Source organism: Mya arenaria, chromosome 4 (genome assembly GCF_026914265.1).
Source record: "Mya arenaria isolate MELC-2E11 chromosome 4, ASM2691426v1".
Taxonomy (NCBI): Eukaryota; Metazoa; Mollusca; class Bivalvia; order Myida; family Myidae; genus Mya; species Mya arenaria.
The window spans coordinates 12,162,008-12,183,296 of NC_069125.1; the positions used below are offsets into that span (position 1 = coordinate 12,162,008).

The window sequence follows — 21,289 nt, forward strand, 5'->3', positions numbered from 1 at the left end:
AGTGTAACCCTTGAACGGTAATCTGTGTCTTTGGGCGCTCGGGAAAATGGTCTGTTCATTTTTGATGAAAGAATATTAATATTTTTATTCTTTTTGCAATGTCATTGCTGTTAACGCGGAAGTTCGCACAATACTCATTAAATCTTACCGTGAAAATGGCGACAGAGGTAAGATTGACAGTTTTCGATGCATGTCATTCTTGAACTTCTAGTCAGTCTTTATTTTTTTGTTTCCTATTTTAGCTCTAGATGTTTTCTTCATTGACATTGTACAAATTACATGAATTACACTACTATCCTGTGTTCATAGACCAAAGGGGGCGGTTTGATTCCATCTAAATTAACGTTATAGTGTATGTTTACGATTTTTGTACCCGGCACATTTGACTCTTGAGACTAGCCCACCTATGTAAATGGTGTCAACAAGTCTTTTTATGATATTTTTTTTTACTATGGCAGATTTTTACTATGGCAGACTCGAGATCAGGATAACAGAAACATAAGAAATGTCAAAATAATTTTTAAAAAATTGAAAAAGTCATTATTCTAGCTAATTTGAGACGCCCACTGACACTGTCTGCTTTTTAAACATCCAAGTGCGAAGAATATTCGTGTATCTTTCTCCTAGCATATTTCATTATTAATTTCAAAATATTATGGAAATAATGATGGATTCTTTTAGCATATGGCATTTTATTTTTGATAATGCAAAGAAAACTTGAAAAGAAGTCATAAAATACTTCTGTGTGAAATTGGCATCATGTGTGTCTGTTTTTTTCTGTCTTAATTTTCAAAATAGCTTTTCTTCACATTTAAAACCATTTAAAACCTAGAAATATCTTGCAGCGTATTTCTTTCTGTTTAAAAGAACACCATTTGTTTCAGTTTAAAGTTTGTAATGCTAGGAGAGAACACTCTGTCTGCGCATAACATTACACAGGAAAAAAAGCACCTTTCGATTTAAAAAATATTTAATCAGGGAAATTTATACATATAAGCAACATGGCTGACAAAAACACAGTTTCATTTCTTTCATTTTCTTTGAAAGTATTAAATGATAACAATGCCAGATATGATTGAGCTCCGATAATTTTCAAGTTCATTTGGTTGGTAATTCTCTCCAGATCTTTTCAATATTTGGGCATCTTATGTGTTTTCGCTACTGGACTAAATGTAAAAAATGAATAAAAGTATACCTGAACACTCATATTTATGGCTTGGGTGGGTTTTTTTTTGCATATGGATAATGCATACACTATAAACATAATTATCTTTATAGTGACATTCAGTTATTTGTAAATTCAATAAATGTGAAAATTAAATGAGAATTATATTTAGGGATGGTATCCTTTTAACACAAAAAAAATGCAGCAAAAATAGACCAAAGTCATCAGAATTGCTTTGTTAAACAACAGTAAGAATTTTGATAAGGAATGGATTGTTTATACGACCAATAATCTATGAATAATGATAGTTGAAATTTAAATAATCTATCCATTAGGAATTAGTTTTTCATTTGGCCTTTCCATACCAAATCTATCTAAAAGATATACAGAGCCTCTAGTGGATAGAACAAACCCAGTAGTCATTGTCATCGTGATGAATTTTCTTTAATACTATTTCCATATATGCAAATCAGTTTTTGACAATTTTCATTTTCCCTTGTAACCATATCATCAGGTGTCCAGTCCCTTTAAAACCTATTTATTGGATGTAGAACTGATGGCAATTAACTACAGATAAGGCTTAAAAAAAATACATTTGGTTCGGGTTACCCGACCCTACCTACGGAATAGGCGCCGACCCTACCATTATAGTCAGTTTAAAAAAAACAACAGAAAAACTAAAAAAAAAAAAAACATTTTTCTTTTTTTTTAAATTGCTTTTCACTTTGTAGTTGAAAACCTTAAATGGATATACAGAAGATAACTTTAACACCATTATCCAATGATGAAAATGACATTCTTATATAAAGCCTAATAAAAAAAAAAATAAAAAATAAAGCCTACCTACCCTACATATTTTTTAAAAGGATGTAACCCTAACCAAACAATTTTTTTTTAGGCTTAAGGATGATGTTATACAATCTAATGTGCTATGATCGTTGTTAATGCTATTACATAAGAAATATATACATAAACTGTGTGCGACAGCTATTGTTGTAATATCATTTAAAGCATATCAATTAATGATTCAGTAAGAATTAATTTATACTGGTATGTGGTAATTAAAAACAGGACTGATTTGTCTTTAGTAGTAACTATAACAAGAGCTCAACATATGAGAATCTTAATTTAATATTGGTTATTATATGATTTTCATCAAGTTTCTTTTTTAGCTTCCCTGCCTTTGTTGTAATTACTTCTAAAATGAGAATAAACTACAGTATAACCGACTATTTCACAAAAGTTGTATGCAATGCCAATATTCCTTAGATCATATTTGAAATTCTACTCCTGATTAAGTAATGGTTGGTGTTTATTTTCGGTCTTCTAGTCCGTTAAGAAGACAGGCCGGGCACGAACCAACCAATTGTTTAGAAGACAAAACATACCAGTAAATGCTTACTTTTGAAGTGTTCAGCACATAATACCTATGAAATATCTCTATACTGGCGAGGGCGCATGCAGAAACTTCCAAATAACTCACTTAATAAAACCCTGTTATGATAAATCAACATTTGGCACTTATTTTTGTTAATAAATGGTAATTTGGTGGTTGTAATCTGCTTAATGGTATTTTGGTTGTCAGAGCTCATCTTAATTGATTACATGTGAATCTGTCCTGCAATTACGTTGGTGGAGGCATAAGCCTGAAAATAAAAAGAAGATAGGATTATAAATATACTTTAATGTGCAAAATAAGTTCAACTACCAGTATTGTCCAAATGCATGCAAAGTTCAATTACATTCTTAAATTTTAATGTCAATACAACTTGGAGTACTCAGAAGTATATATGGGGCCGATTGTTCAGAACTATATTAAAGTTAGCAATTATTTTTAACTACATTGTTTTTATCTTTCAAATCGGTATACACTTATAATCTGCAGTATTTCAAACAAGATTTGAGACAAATGATTTAAATGTTCCGTACTTGGTTTTATTTAGATACATGAGCATGTTATAAAATATTTCACCATTAAAAGATTGACTGGGTCGTTAATAATGTTGTTATCTTATTTTGAACAATCAATGTTGTTATCTTATTTTGAACAATCAACCCAGAGTATATATAAATTATACTGATGTATGATTAAACTGTAACAGCTCAAATGTGGTTTATTTGATCAGTGAAAATATGCCAGTGACAGTAAGGTCTCGCTCGTATGCAATATTCCAAATCGCGTATGCAGAATTCAAGTGCCATTACAATATTTGTTAAATATGAGATGACTTAACCAATAATATACTCCCACCTAAGTGCATATTGTATGCGGTTTCAGTGCTGTTAACGTGGAAGTATACACAATATTCATAAAATATTGTTTGGAAAATGGCGACAAAGGTACCGGTAAAATAAAAAAATTATGATGCTTTTCACACTTCTCCGTTTCAGTTTAAGTTAAGATTAAAAATCATTACATACACATATATAACAAACATCAATTTTGACTGATAAACCTTTCACAAGTCTTCCTAAATAATGCATTTATGGAAAATATTAATTACTGATAACAAGATTGTAACAGTGTATTTTATTGCAGAAAGCTCCACAGTCTGGCACAGACTAATTTTTTATTATGGGTGATAGGTCCATAATGCGCTGTTTATCATTTCATCATAGAGAAGGAAAAATAAAATTTCTGAAATTCAAAAAATAAAATTAGGAAATAAGCGTGACAAATATATTAAATACAATTCATATCTTCTGATTTTCATTTTTATTTTAATTTTTCAAAATGTAGAAACGGCACTATTTAAAAAAATCTTTTTAGCCCTGTTGTTAAAAAAAGGTTAAGTTTAACAATTTCGTCCTTTTCATGATGATTTAATTTGTAACACAACAAATCTGAAATTTGTAGGAATGGCAAGAAGTATTTTTTTTGGTTTCCTCACATGTGTTTTCAACTTTAAAAATACTTAAGGTCAGTTTAAATAAATAAATAAATAGCAAAAATATGACACTAAGATCATTTCACTTAATGACTTAGACCTTTAATGATTCAGTCCTCTCTTTGCTAGTCAAGTCACTCAGACAAATTATAAGTGACTAGATAATTTTTCTCCTTGACATTAACATGCAGAAAAAAAAAGAAAAAATGTTTTGTCTGTTGACCATATATTTTCTGTCTCAATATTAATCATTTATGTTTCCTAATTTTTAATTGCTTGATGACAGATTATGCTATTTTCACTTCATATATATATATATATATATATATATACCTAGTAATTACATAACTGTATTTTATGTCTTGAATTCATCTAAAATATACATAAATTTTGAAAATATATTTCATGGTGACGATTTTCACATGGTGGTTTATTTTAAAACAAATTCACTTGACAAACAAATATATCTATCCAAATATTTTTTTTCAACCATATGAATGTTTTAGTCAACTGTATACTTAATAAAAATCAAGAAAATTGAATAATATTTTGAAAAACTTCATGGGACATAAAATTTAATTTTCCGTCCATGTAACACTAGCAAAAATGAAATCTGCCGCTTATAAACTTGGTGAAGTGGTAATTTGCATTAACTTGCGGGTAAATATTTTCAAACTGTCTATTGTTTATACAGCGTATATGAAAATCTTTCTAATTCTTCATTTACAGACACCAAAGCAACCAAGTTCAGACATGGCAGCCTTTCGAAAGGTGTTTGATAAGGCCCGCCACATAGTTGTGCTGACTGGGGCTGGTGTGAGTGCAGAGAGCGGTGTACCAACTTTCCGAGGTGCTGGAGGCTTGTGGCGGAAATGGAGAGCTCAGGTAACAACTTATCCCACTCATAGCTAAAACTGTGTATTCATAGAATGGAACGTATTATAGTTTCACCCTTGGGGACAAAGGATGAATGCATTTCCAGTATGTTGTCCAATCAATAATGAAGCATTTTCTCCAATCATTCCATAACCTGCCATATCGCATATGACTCAGGAGTGATCCCCCTTTAACTAGAGAAATAACCTACAAATCCATCTTGTTCTATCAATAATATAAGAAGACTTTGTCCAATCATCTCCAAATATGGTAATAATGTGTATGGGCATAATATCTTGGGACAAGCTTCTTTACCAGCCATATCCCTGGAGTCACTCCAGAGTTATCACCCTTTAATTGTGCAAAATCACCTATAATCAGTCTTGTCCAATCAATAATTATAGGCCTTTGTCGAATTGTTACCAAATTCTGTTAGTCAGTGGGAACAGGTTTTCTACAGTAAGTTAACATTAAAGTTTCATAGGAAGCTTACCTTCTCGCCACGGCATTGGCATTGGAGTCCTGTTTAAGTTTAAGGGCATGTTGGCATTTTCACTTAATGGCCAAAATTTCAGCTCTGTATCGTTCTACAAAATTTCGTCAAGTTGAAATTGTGGCCAAGGCTTACATGCGTGTAGAAGCAATAGGCTAAGAATTTTTTTCTACATTTTATTGTCAAAGAAGTTATCTAGAAATCAATGTTACTTGTTTGTTTGTTTACATCAGTTGTAACCCATGTGTGAACCCTGTTAAGTCACATATGATTCCTCACCATGTACTTCCCAGGACCTTGCAACACCCTGGGCATTCCAGGAAAATCAGTCTTTCATAATCCTCTTCTTCCCTGCTATTTATTTCAGGACCTTGCCACACCTTGGGCATTCCAGGAAAATCCGTCTGTCATAATCCTCTACTTCCCAGCTATTTATTTCAGGACCTTGCCACACCTTGGGCATTCCAGGAAAATCCGTCTGTCATAATCCTCTACTTCCCAGCTATTTATTTCAAGACCTTGCCACACCCTGGGCATTCCAGGATAATCCGTCTGTCATAATTTTCTACTTCCCAGCTATTTATTTCAGGACCTTGCCACACCTTGGGCATTCCGGGAAAATCCGTCTTTCATAATCCTCTTCTTCCCTGCTATTTATTTCAGGACCTTGCCACACCTTGGGCATTCCAGGAAAATCAGTCTTTCATAATCCTCTTCTTCCCTGCTATTTATTTCAGGACCTTGCCACACCTTGGGCATTCCGGGAAAATCCGTCTGTCATAATCCTCTTCTTCCCTGCTATTTATTTCAGGACCTTGCCACACCTTGGGCATTCCGGGAAAATCCGTCTGTCATAATCCTCTTCTTCCCTGCTATTTATTTCAGGACCTTGCCACACCTTGGGCATTCCGGGAAAATCCGTCTGTCATAATCCTCTTCTTCCCTGCTATTTATTTCAGGACCTTGCCACACCTTGGGCATTCCGGGAAAATCCGTCTGTCATAATCCTCTTCTTCCCTGCTATTTATTTCAGGACCTTGCCACACCTTGGGCATTCCAGGAAAATCCGTCTGTCATAATCCTCTTCTTCCCTGCTATTTATTTCAGGACCTTGCCACACCTTGGGCATTCCAGGAAAATCCGTCTGTCATAATCCTCTACTTCCCAGCTATTTATTTCAGGACCTTGCCACACCTTGGGCATTCCAGGAAAATCCGTCTGTCATAATCCTCTACTTCCCAGCTATTTATTTCAGGACCTTGCCACACCTTGGGCATTCCAGGAAAATCAGTCTTTCATAATCCTCTACTTCCCAGCTATTTATTTCAGGACCTTGCCACACCTTGGGCATTCCAGGAAAATCCGTCTGTCATAATCCTCTACATCCCAGCTATTTATTTCAGGACCTTGCCACACCTTGGGCATTCCAGGAAAATCTGTCTGTCATAATCCTCTACATCCCAGCTATTTATTTCAGGACCTTGCCACACCTTGGGCATTCCAGGAAAATCTGTCTGTCATAATCCTCTACTTCCCAGCTATTTATTTCAGGACCTTGCCACACCCTGGGCATTCCAGGAAAATCCGTCTGTTTTAATCCTCTACATCCCAGCTATTTATTTCAGGACCTTGCCACACCTTGGGCATTCCAGGAAAATCTGTCTGTCATAATCCTCTTCTTCCCTGCTATTTATTTCAGGACCTTGCCACACCTTGGGCATTCCAGGAAAATCCGTCTGTCATAATCCTCTACTTCCCAGCTATTTATTTCAGGACCTTGCCACACCTTGGGCATTCCAGGATAATCCGTCTGTCATAATTCTCTACTTCCCTGCTATTTATTTCAGGACCTTGCCACACCTTGGGCATTCCAGGAAAATCCGTCTGTCATAATCCTCTACTTCCCTGCTATTTATTTCAGGACCTTGCCACACCCTGGGCATTCCAGGAAAATCAGTCTTTCATAATCCTCTACTTCCCTGCTATTTATTTCAGGACCTTGCCACACCTTGGGCATTCCAGGAAAATCCGTCTGTCATAATCCTCTACTTCCCTGCTATTTATTTCAGGACCTTGCCACACCTTGGGCATTCCAGGAAAATCAGTCTTTCATAATTCTCTACTTCCCTGCTATTTATTTCAGGACCTTGCCACACCTTGGGCATTCCAGGAAAATCAGTCTTTCATAATCCTCTACTTCCCAGCTATTTATTTCAGGACCTTGCCACACCTTGGGCATTCCAGGAAAATCCGTCTGTCATAATCCTCTTCTTCCCTGCTATTTATTTCAGGACCTTGCCACACCTTGGGCATTCCAGGAAAATCCGTCTGTCATAATCCTCTACTTCCCTGCTATTTATTTCAGGACCTTGCCACACCTTGGGCATTCCAGGATAATACGTCTGTCATAATCCTCTACTTCCCTGCTATTTATTTCAGGACCTTGCCACACCCTGGGCATTCCAGGATAATCCGTCTGTCATAATTTTCTACTTCCTGGCTATTTATTTCAGGACCTTGCCACACCCTGGGCATTCCAGGATAATCCCTCTCTCGTCTGGGAGTTCTACCATTATAGGAGAGAGGTTATGGGTTCAAAAAACCCAAATAAGGTCAGTATACTTTTAGAATAGAAATGTATCTTGTATACCTCTAAGGTTTGAAGTGACATGAAGCTTTACCACCCTTATGTATTAAATTTAATATTCATAAATAATAGACCACTGGACATGATAACCCTGGACATGCAAATGCATGTGGATTGGCATTCAGTTATATTTTTTGTACATAAAAGAGTCTTTAGAGAGTTATTTGAAGGAGGTCTTAATCAGATTTAAGCAACATATCAATTGATGAAATTCAATTTCTGTTGAGCAAAAAGCAGTATTAATTCTAATGATTTTTAAAAAAGTGAAAAAGTAAGCATTCAGCCAAATGTATGAAACTGCTTACTTCTTTGGTTACGTCAATCTCAGCCAAAATGTTTATTGTACGACCAATTTTTATCCAATAGATACTATCAACATATTGAATCATTTACAGTAACTGTAAAAACTGGTCAAAAGATAGCCAATGGACAACTTATTAAAGGCGCACAATAAAGGTTGACGCAATAAAAAAAAATAAAACATTTTAATGCATTATTATGTAAATGCAAACAACAACAAAAAACATATAGTTTGTGTACAGATAATTTTTTTAGCTATTATATTAAAAAAAATGTGGTGTTTTTCAATAAATGGCAACATGGCCACAAATTCCCGAGATACCCATATATATTTTTTTTCTTTACACAAATCATGATCTTTTTTGTTTTGTTCATTCAAGTCAAATGAGTATGAAAATAGAAATTAAAATAAAATTGTGTACAATATGTTTTGTGCGCCTTTAAGTTTGTTTGATACAAATAGTTGCTGACGTTTTATTTTTAAAGGCCCATGAAGCTATAGCAAACTGTGAGAAGAGGCTGGCAAAACAAGGTCGAAGGGTCGTGGTCGTCACTCAAAATATAGACGAACTACATAAGCGGGCTGGCTCGGAAAATATCATGGAGTTACATGGTATGGTCTTGGTCATTTAATTGAACTGTTCATTATTTAGTCAACATGTATTGTAGTCTTTCTTATAGTCTTAGCCTTAAAATTTAATTCATGGTACAAAGTAACATCAAATACAAGAAATATATGAATTCTAAAGAGTATTTTTATTTACTTAATCAGAGGTGTCCCAAAGCATTTTAGGTCAATTTTTCACCCAGTGAAATGATCTTTCTCCTCAGTTGAAATTTCAGTTAAACTTTCTATATTTGCACACCAATTTTTTGAAAATAAGCCAGAAAATTATCTTAACAATATAGATATATTAAATAAAAAGTAGAGGGCTTTGAATTTAAGTCTTTGTTGTTCAAAACAATTGTTCTTTAGGGTAGTTTTTTTTAACTCAAATGCTGTTTTTTCTCCCTATTTTTTCACATAGGGAACAAATCAATACTTATAAGACATATTAATAACAATTGTATTTTTTTGCATATACTCACATCCACATTTTCTGTCAATTTCCTTTGAAGTTTTTGGTCCCCTAGTGGTTTAATTAAGCTAAGGATTGTAATTAGCTATGTAAAAGAATAATAAAGAAATACTTATTGAATATAATGTGTTAATCAAGACTGTTTGATATTCTGTGTTAGAGTGCTGAATTTACTGTGATTTATTTAAAAGTTTAAAATCACCATCTCGTCTCAGAAAACAGGACGGGGTGTGGTTCAATTTTTGTCAATAGCAAGTACTGTTTGTATGAGTTTAAAGTCAGTATAGTGTTCTTATATTTCATAGTAAAATATAACATTTCATTTAATTTAATATCATGTTGGTGTAAGTTTTTATGCATCAATGCTTTTCAATTCCTATTACTATATGGGTCTTGATATGGTTTTATCCATAATTTTAGTTAGCACATAAAATGGTCTATATCTTTATTTGAGACTTTCTTATTTATAGGTTTGACATAATAAATTATATTCTATTTTATTATGGCAATAAAACCCTCAAAACTGCTTTTTAATGGTGTCAATGGTTTGTTTACTTGCATTAGGAAGTACAGCAAGAGTGAACATAAGTTTAGGGAGTGAAAACATTTTAATGATTGAAACTTGTTGAAAAATGCCCAAGTTTCACTCTGAATGTAAATTAAAACCTCACACTCCTTGTGACTCGAATAAGATTTAAAAAAGCACAAATAAATATGTCATATCACTGCCAACGGATTTTCAAACTCAATCATTTTTTTTTTAAAAATCTAATAATTCCAAACTAAAAAATATTATACCGAAAATGTGAAAAAATATTGAAATTTTTATAATTTTTTTTTATTTTATTTTTTTTAAATATGCACTTTGTACTGTATATTAATATAATTTTGTGCATTTTTCACATTTTCGGTATAATAATTTCTAGTTTGGAATTATAAGATTTTTTTTAAAAATGATTGAGTTTGAAAATCCGGTGCCCCTAAATGAGTGTGTCATATTTAGTCATGCTAACAAACTCTCAAGGGATTTTTTTTATTGCAGGTAATCTCTTCACAACTAGATGTACAAAATGTGGCCATATAGAAAAAAATCATGACAGTCCTATATGTGAGGCATTAAGAGGAAAAGGGTAAATATTGACCATGTGTTAAAATGATCTTAAAGCGATTTATGATTATGCTACTTCTGTTGAAATTCTAAAGATAGCTACCGGTAAGTGCAAATTGAACATTTCTAGTTTTTGATGTAAAATATTTTGTGTGGTAACCAGGGTCTAATTAGTACTAGTAATTGCTATGCAAAAGCAAAATAAACATTTCAAAAATACTTCCTTTTTGCATTTTACTCCAATCACTGTGGAGGAGCGACCACCGGAACTTGCTCACTATTTGAGCATCTGTCATCGGTATTCGCGACGGAAGGAAGCATTGCAGCGGTACTTTGAAGCCCAATATTTGCTCTTCTACCTCACCTTGTTATATTGGTTTCAACAAGTCTCAGTACAGTCAACAACATATTCTGGAGTCCGTATCTTTGCGAATATTCTATCAATTTTGCTTAAACTTGAAACTTGAATATTATACAACTGGGCAAATAAATTGGTCGCTTCACTTTTTTGATTTATGACTCTGTAAAGACGATACGGGGGCCTTTTGTAACAAACGGCGAATATTTTTGAGTGAGCAATGCATAGTTTTTTGGTCATTTTTACAAATCTCGACAGTGTTATAGCATTTTCTGCATTTTCGGAGCTGGGGAAATTATCGTCATTATACAAAATCAACATAACAAGGTGAAATACGAGGTAGAAGAGCAAATATTGGGCTTCAACTTACCGCTGCAACGCTTCCTTCCGTCGCGAATACCGATGACAGATGCTCAAATAGTGAGCAAGTTCCGGTGGTCGCTCCTCCACAGTGCCAATAATTGTATACAAGGGGCAGACATAATCTCTGGTTGTAAACTTTCCCATTTTAATAATCATGTCATTTATTACGGTTATGCCCCCTTTGATATATATTGCATTGCCTGTCGGTGAGTCTGTTAGATTGTCTGTAAGTCAGTAGGTCTGCCAGTTAAATGACCATGTCTTGTCCCCGAAATATATTGTGAACAGTTTACCATGAAACATCAGTTGTATGTTGACCGTGACCAGTAGCTGACCAATTTTTGGGGGGATTAGAAGGTCATGGTCAAAATTCTTTTAAAATCTTTGTTCGCGCAGTAAATTGAAAACCATTTAATGTAGGACCATGAAAGCTCAATGGTACATGACCTGGAGTTATTTAATTTAGGTCAGTAGGTCAACTGTTAAAGTGACAGTCAACAGTCTTAAGCATGTGCAATCAAGTAGTTCAAAGGTCATGATGTTGTCTTCACCTACCTGAAAACTTTGTGTGACCATTAATAACCAATGCATTTCTTCCTAGAACACCTTTATTCAGTCTTTCACCTGTTTCTGACAAGGCATGTATTTGTTTGACAAAGTTAAAACATCTCTTGTTTCTTTATGTAAGATCCCAATTTCTGTTGAATTTTACTAACATAGAAATATTTCATTTTTTACACTGCTCATTTACACATTTTTCAATAGCACAAATTGTTGAAAGCGGCACATTGATCAGTAAGTTGATTGTACTTGCAATTACCTCATAACTGCTAGTGACAAGGCCATTACATGTACTGTGACAAGCGTATTATGTTACAGCGAACCTGATCCCACAGCTGAAGATGCAAGGATTTCTCCAGAACTCCTTCCCAGGTTAGACCATGCTTTAAAGTATCTGATGTACAAGTGAGTTTGATATTGGCATCACCCCATTGGCATCACTCCATTGACATCACGCCATTGGCATCACTCCATTGACATCATGCCATTGGCATCACCCCATTGGAATCACGCCATTGGCATCACGCCATTGGCATCAACCCATTGGCATCACGCCATTAGCATCACCCCATTGGCATCACCCCATTGGCATTTGGCATCACACCATTATACAAATTTTAGTATCAATTGCTGATTATGTATATATAAAATACATGACATAACATACTTAGATATAAAATTATTTATTTTTGTTCTTTATTTCAATTGAAATTAGACATGAAATGACTTATTTCACAATGTTTCAATGCCAAAAAAATGAATGTTTGATGTTTAAAGCGACAGTCCGCAAAAGTAACCGTATTTCAAAAGTTTTTAATAAGTTCCACATTGTTTCAGACCGACTGAACCGCAATTATTTTTTAAAAAATCGCTTTAATAACTTAGATTTAACAAATTGAAAATTGCCGAAAGTTGCTATTTTTAGACGGCAAAAGAGAAAGTAGGTCTACGGTTTTTCCGACTACTCTTGGGGGCGATACTATTTCCCGGTCCCGGTCTCATCCGGTCCCGGTCTCCTCCGGTCTCTGTTTTATAGTGGCTATCGGGCGTGATCAAAAAGGTGTTAATGACCGCGGGGGGTAATAGGATTACAAAAGATTACAGTTGATTAAAACATTAGATATTTGATGATAATTATGTCACTATTTATTTCAAATTTTATATCAATAAAACATAAAATAAATTTAGGCAAAGATAAAAACATGAAATATGCACATGTACTGAAATTAATGTCATGAATAACAAACACATTGAGTGTGTGTTTTTTTCATATTAAATTCAGTTATAAGTATACTATTGATAATAGTAATAAAAAAAATAACAATGCTTGACTACATGTAAATCAAATGTGTAAGTTATCTCAGTACTTCAGGAATTCTATTATCCTTCTTTTGTTTAACTATTGATTTTGTTGCAGCAGATGCGCTTCCACGACCAGTTGCCTTATGTATTTCTGCCAACTGATCGTCTAATTTTAATTTTTATGCCGACGCATTTCATGTGGAATCTTTTCCTGCATGTTCTATTTTCGCAAATAACTAAATTATCGACGAATTCTGGCATTTCACATGAACAGAATGTTTTTAATTTGAAATTCATAGGGATCGCGACTTTTCATTTTCTCTATAAAACGGATTTTTTTTATTTTCTAGACAGCTGACTAGATGTTCCCTCATTTCACTTACAACGAAATTGACGTTTGTATTTACATAGCCATTCTTAAAACAAAAATCCACAGCATTAGCAGTTGCAAAGACACCACAGGCATGTACATTTGGTTGTTATAGAAGTCGTGGAACTTTTATAAGCTGGCATGATTAAACGATAGAGTACCAGTAGATAAAGCTGTTATGTATATGCAGCTTGCGTGGAAATCGTGGCTATCGTGAGGAAACGTGTTGGAGCGTGTCAGAGCGTATCAGAACGTGAACGACAATCGGGGATACCGTAGGAGAGCGTGACGCAACGTGGAGCAATAAATGGTAGAAAAGTGTATATCGTAACAGATCGTGGTAGATCGTAGCAGAGCGTGGAGCTATCGTGAGACGTCGCAGCGAAGCGGGATGAAAAAATGTGTCCACGCTGGTCCCGATCTGTTGCGATTGTACTCCACGTTCTGTTACGCTTCGTTACGTTCCGTTACGTTTTGTTACGAAGGCCACGCTATGTCACGATTAGAAAATGAATCGGGGCAATCGTGGTGAAATTTAAGTTTGATTTAAAATCTGTCCCGATGCCCAAGATGTCCCAATTCAACCACGTTCCGTTACGCTCCCCCACGATCACCCCGATTCGAGTCCACGCTCTGTTACGTTCGCCACGATGCTCTGGAATCGGGGACATCGTGGTAATCGTGGCCTAATATAAACCTAGCATTAGCGAATAGCACAAAATTATAAACGAAAAATGGAGACATAATGTGTTGATTACTTCAGAATGGCGCAACTTCAAAGAAACACTCTTCATCTAGTAGCTTTAATGTCTAAGCACACGCATAATTACTATAATAGGATGTTATAACATTGCAACTTTTAGCTCCAGAAAATGTGTTTGTGTACTTTTTCTCCATTCATTGATTTACTTGTTTACATGCGATGAACATTGTATAATGTTTTACGCAATAAACATATCGTATCGTATCGATATGAGTCGGATATGCAAACATGGAATTTTTCAATTGTAATCATTTATGCTTAAAATTTTTTATGTCGGGGGGGGGGGGGGTAAACATAAAAGGAAGAACAATAACATAAAATAACATAATTTAAAAGGTGCAATTCTAAGTTACTTCATACTCTAGCCGTCCTCAATCTTTTATGCAAAAAACATGAGCATTTGTACTGCATCGCATCTTTCTCTACACCTTTAACACGAATTGCATAAATAGTGTATACCTATAACAAATTGCATAAATTAAGACATAATGTTTATATATTTTATACCATTTTGTTACATATAAAAACAAATAAGATTGTCAAAATCGTGTTATAAACATCAGCAACACAATCCGTTGCCTGGGGCCATAAGTTATGAACTGGGAATTATGAGACCGGATGAGACCGGATTTTACGAGGAGAGACCGGGAAATAGTATCGCCCTGCGCATGCGCAAGAACTTTGGAATCCCACTGTTTTTTCTATTTATATTACCGTTAACTCTCGGGGGCCGATACTTACGAAGAGATATTGAAAATGACACGAAAAACTCATTTCTAGGTCGATTTGAACCAAATTTTTTTTGGATTCGTCAGTCAGGAATGCTTATCAACACATAGATGAATTTTATTTTTTTTTCATGGCTAATTTGCCCGATTTGCGGACTGTCGCTTTAATTGAAACAGTGATATGGTTTGTGTGAACCTGTGAGATGGTTTGTGTAGACCAGTGAGATGGTTTGTGTGAACCAGAGAGATGGTTTGTGTGAATCAGTAAGATGGTTTGTGTGAACCAGTGAGATGGTTTGTGTGAACCAGAGAGATGGTTTGTGTGAACCAGAGAGATGGTTTGTGTGAACCAGAGAGTTGGTTTGTGTAAACCAGTGAGATGGTTTGTGTGAACCAGTGAGATGGTTTGTGTGAACCAGTGAGATGGTTTGTGAGAACCAATGAGATGGTTTGTGTGAACCAGAGAGATGGTTTGTGTGAACCAGAGAGATGGTTTGTGAGAACCAGTGAGATGGTTTGTGTAAACCAGTAAGATGGTTTGTGTGAACCAGTGAGATGGTTTGTGTGAACCAGAGAGATGGTTTGTGTGAACCAGAGAGATGGTGCGTGTGAACCAGTGAGATGGTTTGTGTGAACCAGTGAGATGGTTTGTGTGCATCAATGAGATGGTTTGTGAGAACCAGTGAGATGGTTTGTGTGAACCAGTGAGATGGTTTGTGAGAACCAGTGAGATGGTTTGTGTGAATCAGTGAGATGGTTTATGTGCATCTTGCAGGTGTAAGCAGGAGGGTTGTGGGGCCATGACACGACCCCATGTTGTCTGGTTCGGGGAAAACCTGAACGAGGCTCTGCTGGACAGCGCTCAGAAGGAGTTGGATCTCTGTGATCTGTGCCTTGTGGTAACATAAGCTTCTGTTATGTGAAAGTATTAATGTTTATGGTGGTCTCAAGTCCATATTTATTATGTATCCTCTCCCTCCCCCACCACCCCCCATGCTAGGAGAGACAACCTGTTTAAGCTCTGATGTCTGTTTGTGCCATGTTCATGTCTGCTTCGTATCTCATAAACCCCATGAAGGATTTTCATGAAACTCAGATCAAAATTATGTGCAAAACCTTATTAACAAGGGCCGATTTTCTGGAAAAAGGTTAACTCTGATAATGGGCTGATCATGATCAATAACGAGATTAAGATGATTGGATTAAAATCTCTTATAAGCGATTTAAAATGTGCCGACTTGTATAGAAGAATGCAGCTTATCTGTGATAGACCAACCAGAATTGATATTCCACGTGTTTGTAGGAACAGGTTCAACCTGTTAGAGGAATTGTCATGCATCAAGGTCAAGGTCACAGTTTAAGGTCAAAGTTTTGAGTCATAGATTTCATGTCCACTCCATATCTCCTAAACCCCTTGAAGGATGAAACTTTTGCAAATTGTTAACAGCATTTCCACTACACACAGAACCCACATTCCAGGCGCGCCAGCTTAAGTTCATGGTCTGAACTCCATATCTCCTATATCCCTTGAAGTTTTTTTTAAGAAACTTGAAATGTTCACCTCATCGAAACATCACCCATACTTCACTCCATATCTCCCAACATCTTGCACCAATTTCTCAAAACTTCGTTAGTCCTTTTTTAACAGGATTACGCTTAGCTCACTATTTTTGTTTTCCAATAATTTGTGTAATATTCACTTCTTTAAGAGTTTTTATACTTAAGAAAGGAATTATCTTTATGATAATCACAATAAATCATTTTTCATTTATCAAAATTCAATTTAAGTATGTATTTTGGCTAATTGAAATAAGCTACTTAAGTCTGTTAAACTTAAAAAGTTTCGAGAATTGGGGCCAGATGTCGCTGAATAGAATGAGACAAGCATGAGGGGAGACATCTGTTTTTGTTTCCAAAAGTAACCATCTACTTTTTCTTGTTATTAATATGGGTAAGTTTAAAAACAATTATAAAAAGTTTCCAATTTCACCAGTAGTTCATACCATTACTATTTTACATACCTTGATATTAATTAATTAAATGCAATTATGCATTTGTGTTTACCAACAGTACTCTAACTTTTTTACACAGTTCGTTTCTAGTAAGGCTCAAACATGCACTACAAGTATTTTCCTCATGAGAAAACTTCTTTCCAAAGTGACTTTAGTGTACACAATTCTGTCTTTGGATAAGTAAAATAACAGTACCAAATAGTTTTCAGTTAAAAATTTAAATAAGTGACGTTGTGTTTCGCAGGTAGGCACATCATCTGTGGTGTATCCAGCCGCTATGTTTGCACCGCAAGTGGCTAACAGAGGGGTCCCAGTTGCAGAGTTCAACATAGAACCAACAAGCGTTACAAACAGTTTTGGGTACGACTCAATCATCAATAATTTATATGTTATAGGGTCATAGATTAGAAGCCAAATGTATGAGAATGGTTTATTCTTTGATTCGGCATATTAAAGTGTTTATTGATTCATCAATAGTTGGTTTAACCCTTTGCATACTGGGTAAATTGTCGTCTGCTCAAAAATGTCGTCTGGTTTATTCTAAATTTCTTTCATTTTACTTGCAACTTTGGGGATATATTGACTGAGTGGCAAACAGCTTGGAACCTGACCAGGCGCCGAGTTACTTGGTGTCTGGTCTGGTTCCAAGCTGTTTGCGAAGCCTTTAAAATCGCCATCAGCAGCCTAAGGGTTAAACTTATTTGTTTAACAACAATTGTGACACAAGTAATTACAACATTATATTTATCACTCTCGTTGGAATGATATTACACAAGATTGTGGTCTTGTGTTGTGGGGGTGAACCATGGTACTGTAGAGGAATTCCATTTGTCTGGCTCGGTGACCGCAAACCATACTCACATGCACCCAGGCAGGGAATGGAACCCACCTGTTGTGTAGACAATTCATTTATTTGTTGCTCTTTCTTAATGACAATGTATAGTGATAAATTGCTACGTCGGAAGGCAACATTTTGCTTCGAATGAAGACTTCAAACAAAGATAACTTCACTATTTCTTCACCATTTTAAATAAAACATAGCGCAGTCTATGCCGCTTACAGAGCCCAGCCTGTGGTCTTTACCAGAGTTTGATTGAGAGTTTAGTTTCTTAAAACAAACCTTTTCACAATACGGCCGTCTGACGGAGCACTGTCGAACATAATATTGGAAACAGGTTTGTTGAAGTGTTTGATGAAACTAATCACCTTATCAAACTCCGGTAATAAAACGAAGGCGGGGCTCTTTAAGCGGCATAGACTCCCATTTGTTGCATTTAAAATGGTGTAGTAAAACAAAAGTTATCTTTGTTTTAAATCTTCATTTTAAGCAAAATGTTGCCTTCTGACGTAGCATATATGACGTAATTTATACACACACTGGTGTAGGTAGAGTTCTTAATTTAGATGCTTTCATTTCATTTCTTAAAATTTAAAATTTAATTCACGAACCTGCTCATTTTATACTTTTTCCGACTTGTGTATAATAATGTTACAACCAATTACCTTCTACCAGCACATTGTATTACGATTTCATAGAAAATGCAAGTTTTTTTTTTTTTATCTCATTCCCTTATTATTCTGTTTAAATCTTAAAAGTATTAAATGTGTCATATCTGCAAGTAAAACTATATTTGAAATAGAAAGATATTTCAAGATTTTGAACATGTTCACATGTTAATACTATGATTACTGTAGAGAAAAGGGAAGTAACTCTGTGTAGAGTTTGATAAACTTAATATATATTAGTACGATGGTTTTAAATTAACCAATCATTTTTATTATATTCAATTATAGTTTTTGATCTAAACATTTCGAAATATTTCATTTCTTTTTCAGATTTCATTTCACAGGGCCATGTGGAAGCACTTTGCCTGAGGCCCTGGCGCCCACTGAAAGTGAACCAAAATAACCAACATATTGTTACATATGACTGATAACTATCATTGTGTGCTATTGAGAGGTTCAGCTTGGACTAAATGTGATACAATTTCTGTAAACACAACTGAATAATGTTAACCTGTGCTTTCAATTTTTATATAATAATAATTTATATAATATATTGTTGTTACATTTTATGTCAGTAATCAGACTTGTAATTGTATTTATTTTCATTAATACCGTTCTTCAGTCTGTTGATAACTTGAGTGTTGCTCTGATTTTGAAAGCACCAAAGAGCACTAATGTAATGTCAGAGAGTACTTACCCTAGGGGTTGAGGTGTCTGGTTTCTACCCCAAGCCCTAGTACTTTCTTATTGTCTATTGATTGGCCAGTTCAATTTAAACATGTTAATTTTACATTTGTGAAACCAGTCGGAAGCTATTTTGTTGACCTGTTATCTCAGTTTTTTGGGTATGTCAATTTTTTTCCTAGTTCTGAATTAATTCCTAATATTTCTATATATTAAAACAATCCCGCTTATGTAAACAAACAAAAAATCGCAAATATTAATATTTGCAATATCAAAGTTGAATTTCACACATTTCTTTCTGTCAAACTGCAGGTCGAACTGAAGGTGCTGTTATAATTTGGTGTATAATTTGTAATAGTGAATAGTTAAAGTTGTTTATTTATGTACTTTATGAAGAGACATTTATTGCACGTGTCAGGAGTTATTTTATATTTATGTATGAAATATGGAGATTTAATAAATCCAATCACAATGTCTTTTACTGGGTACAGAAAGACTAAACATAAAATTGTCTGATGCGAGTTTCACTGCCCCGTCGAGATCTGGGGGGATATGTGCCTTATTGTTTATTAACCAGTTTTTCACAAAGTGAAACCTGGTTATTAGAATGAGGTATGTCATTGTTCGGGCAATCCAGAGAGTGGGCTTGCGTTGTCAAACTTACCCATGGTATCGACTAGTTTTAGTAAGGTTTGACATACATGTAAAGTGACCAAACTAGGTATATGGAGACCTTTCATGTGATTGCCTTTGGGGCCCCTAGGATCAAGGTCAAGGTCACTGTTACTGAAAAGAGAAAAACAGTCCCTGCTGAATGATTTTAGTTAGGGTTGACATATTGCAACCCCATAGTTCTAGGCATTGTTGAGATATCAGTCGGACAAGCTTTAAAATCCTTTTACCAAGTTTGATGACCATTCGTCCAGGAATTGTTGAGATATCACTCGGGCAAGCTTTGGACTACCGACTGACCGACCGACTGACATGTGCAAAGCAATATACCCCTCTTCTTTGAAGGGGGGCATTATAATGTTTTTGCCAACAATGATATTGTTAATAGATATAGAACATATCAAAAATGAATTTTAGTTGTTAAATACAGGCAGTATGTTTTATATAAATGTTAGTTCAAAGCAGTACATATTTAATTGTACATGTTAACAAGCACATGTGAAGTAGGTACATAATAATATACATAAAAGATAAGACTAATTAAAATCTGAACATGTCACTAGTCAGTATTAAAAAACAACACATAGTTTTCCATGGAATTTCAAGTGATTTCCGCAGATTTTAAAATATTGTCCAGGGTCACTTCCGGAAAACAGTGTGGAAAACTTCTGGACATTGTTTATATTTTCCGCTAATACCCTGGAAATCTGTGGAAACAGTATGGAAAGTTGGGACTTAGAGTATTTCCTGCCAGCTATTTTCTGGAAAAAGAACTTAGTCATTTTTCTACAAAATTTGGACTAAGATTTCATGAGATTTTTTTTTAAGTTAGATCTAGGCATTTTTACTGAACATTTCTGTGGAGCAAAATTTTGCGCTTGGACTTCTCAAGCCATTCACAGCTGGAATCTTAAACAATTTAGAATGAAATCATAACATTGATATCTTTAATTGGACACCTTGTAAATTATATTTATTTGATTTGATTTTAACATTTTTATGAAATTGTACCTAGTTGTGATGAATACCAACTGTCTTTAAATATCTGATTACTGAGAAAATTGGCTAGAAAGAGGTCAAGGCAAGAAGTTTAAATATTAAGCTGCGTGCGCCAAAATTAACTGACTTCCTCTCAATTCAAACTTTTGAAAACATAGTTTTAGAATCATCAACAAGGGAGAAATTAGCGATAAATTTCAAAAACACGCGTTTCGTTTCACTGATAGTTATAACTCAAAAACCGTTATTGTTTACACAGGAGACAGCGAAGCTTACAAATCTTCCGCACATGGCAATCGCAAAAGAAATGCAAGACCACATAAACGGTCTAAACCGTCCTTATTAAAAGAAATTAAAACATGATCAAAATCCTCAAAAAGTCTATGATACAATGAAAGCTAATACTTCCGCAGAT

At 34.9% G+C, this 21,289-nt stretch overlaps 1 protein-coding gene across 1 annotated transcript; it reads left to right on the forward strand.

Annotated features, from left to right (window-relative positions):
- The first annotated feature begins 15 nt into the window (after positions 1–15).
- Positions 16–19,616, forward strand: LOC128229802 (NAD-dependent protein deacylase-like). Its single transcript, XM_052941622.1, has 9 exons — positions 16–167; positions 4,783–4,938; positions 7,936–8,034; positions 8,856–8,982; positions 10,491–10,578; positions 12,157–12,210; positions 15,777–15,900; positions 17,258–17,373; positions 18,850–19,616. Exons 1-9 carry the CDS (start codon positions 99–101, stop codon positions 18,920–18,922), a joined length of 906 nt encoding a protein of 301 aa, XP_052797582.1. The 5' UTR covers positions 16–98; the 3' UTR covers positions 18,923–19,616.
- Positions 19,617–21,289: the final 1,673 nt, after the last annotated feature.

Coding starts and splice junctions, on each gene's coding strand:
- LOC128229802 (XM_052941622.1), top strand. CDS start 99: ATGTCATTGCTGTTAACGCGGAAGTTCGCACAATACTCATTAAATCTT. Junction 168..4,782: donor CCGTGAAAATGGCGACAGAG/GTAAGATTGACA, acceptor CTTCATTTACAG/ACACCAAAGCAACCAAGTTC. Junction 8,035..8,855: donor GTTCAAAAAACCCAAATAAG/GTCAGTATACTT, acceptor TTATTTTTAAAG/GCCCATGAAGCTATAGCAAA.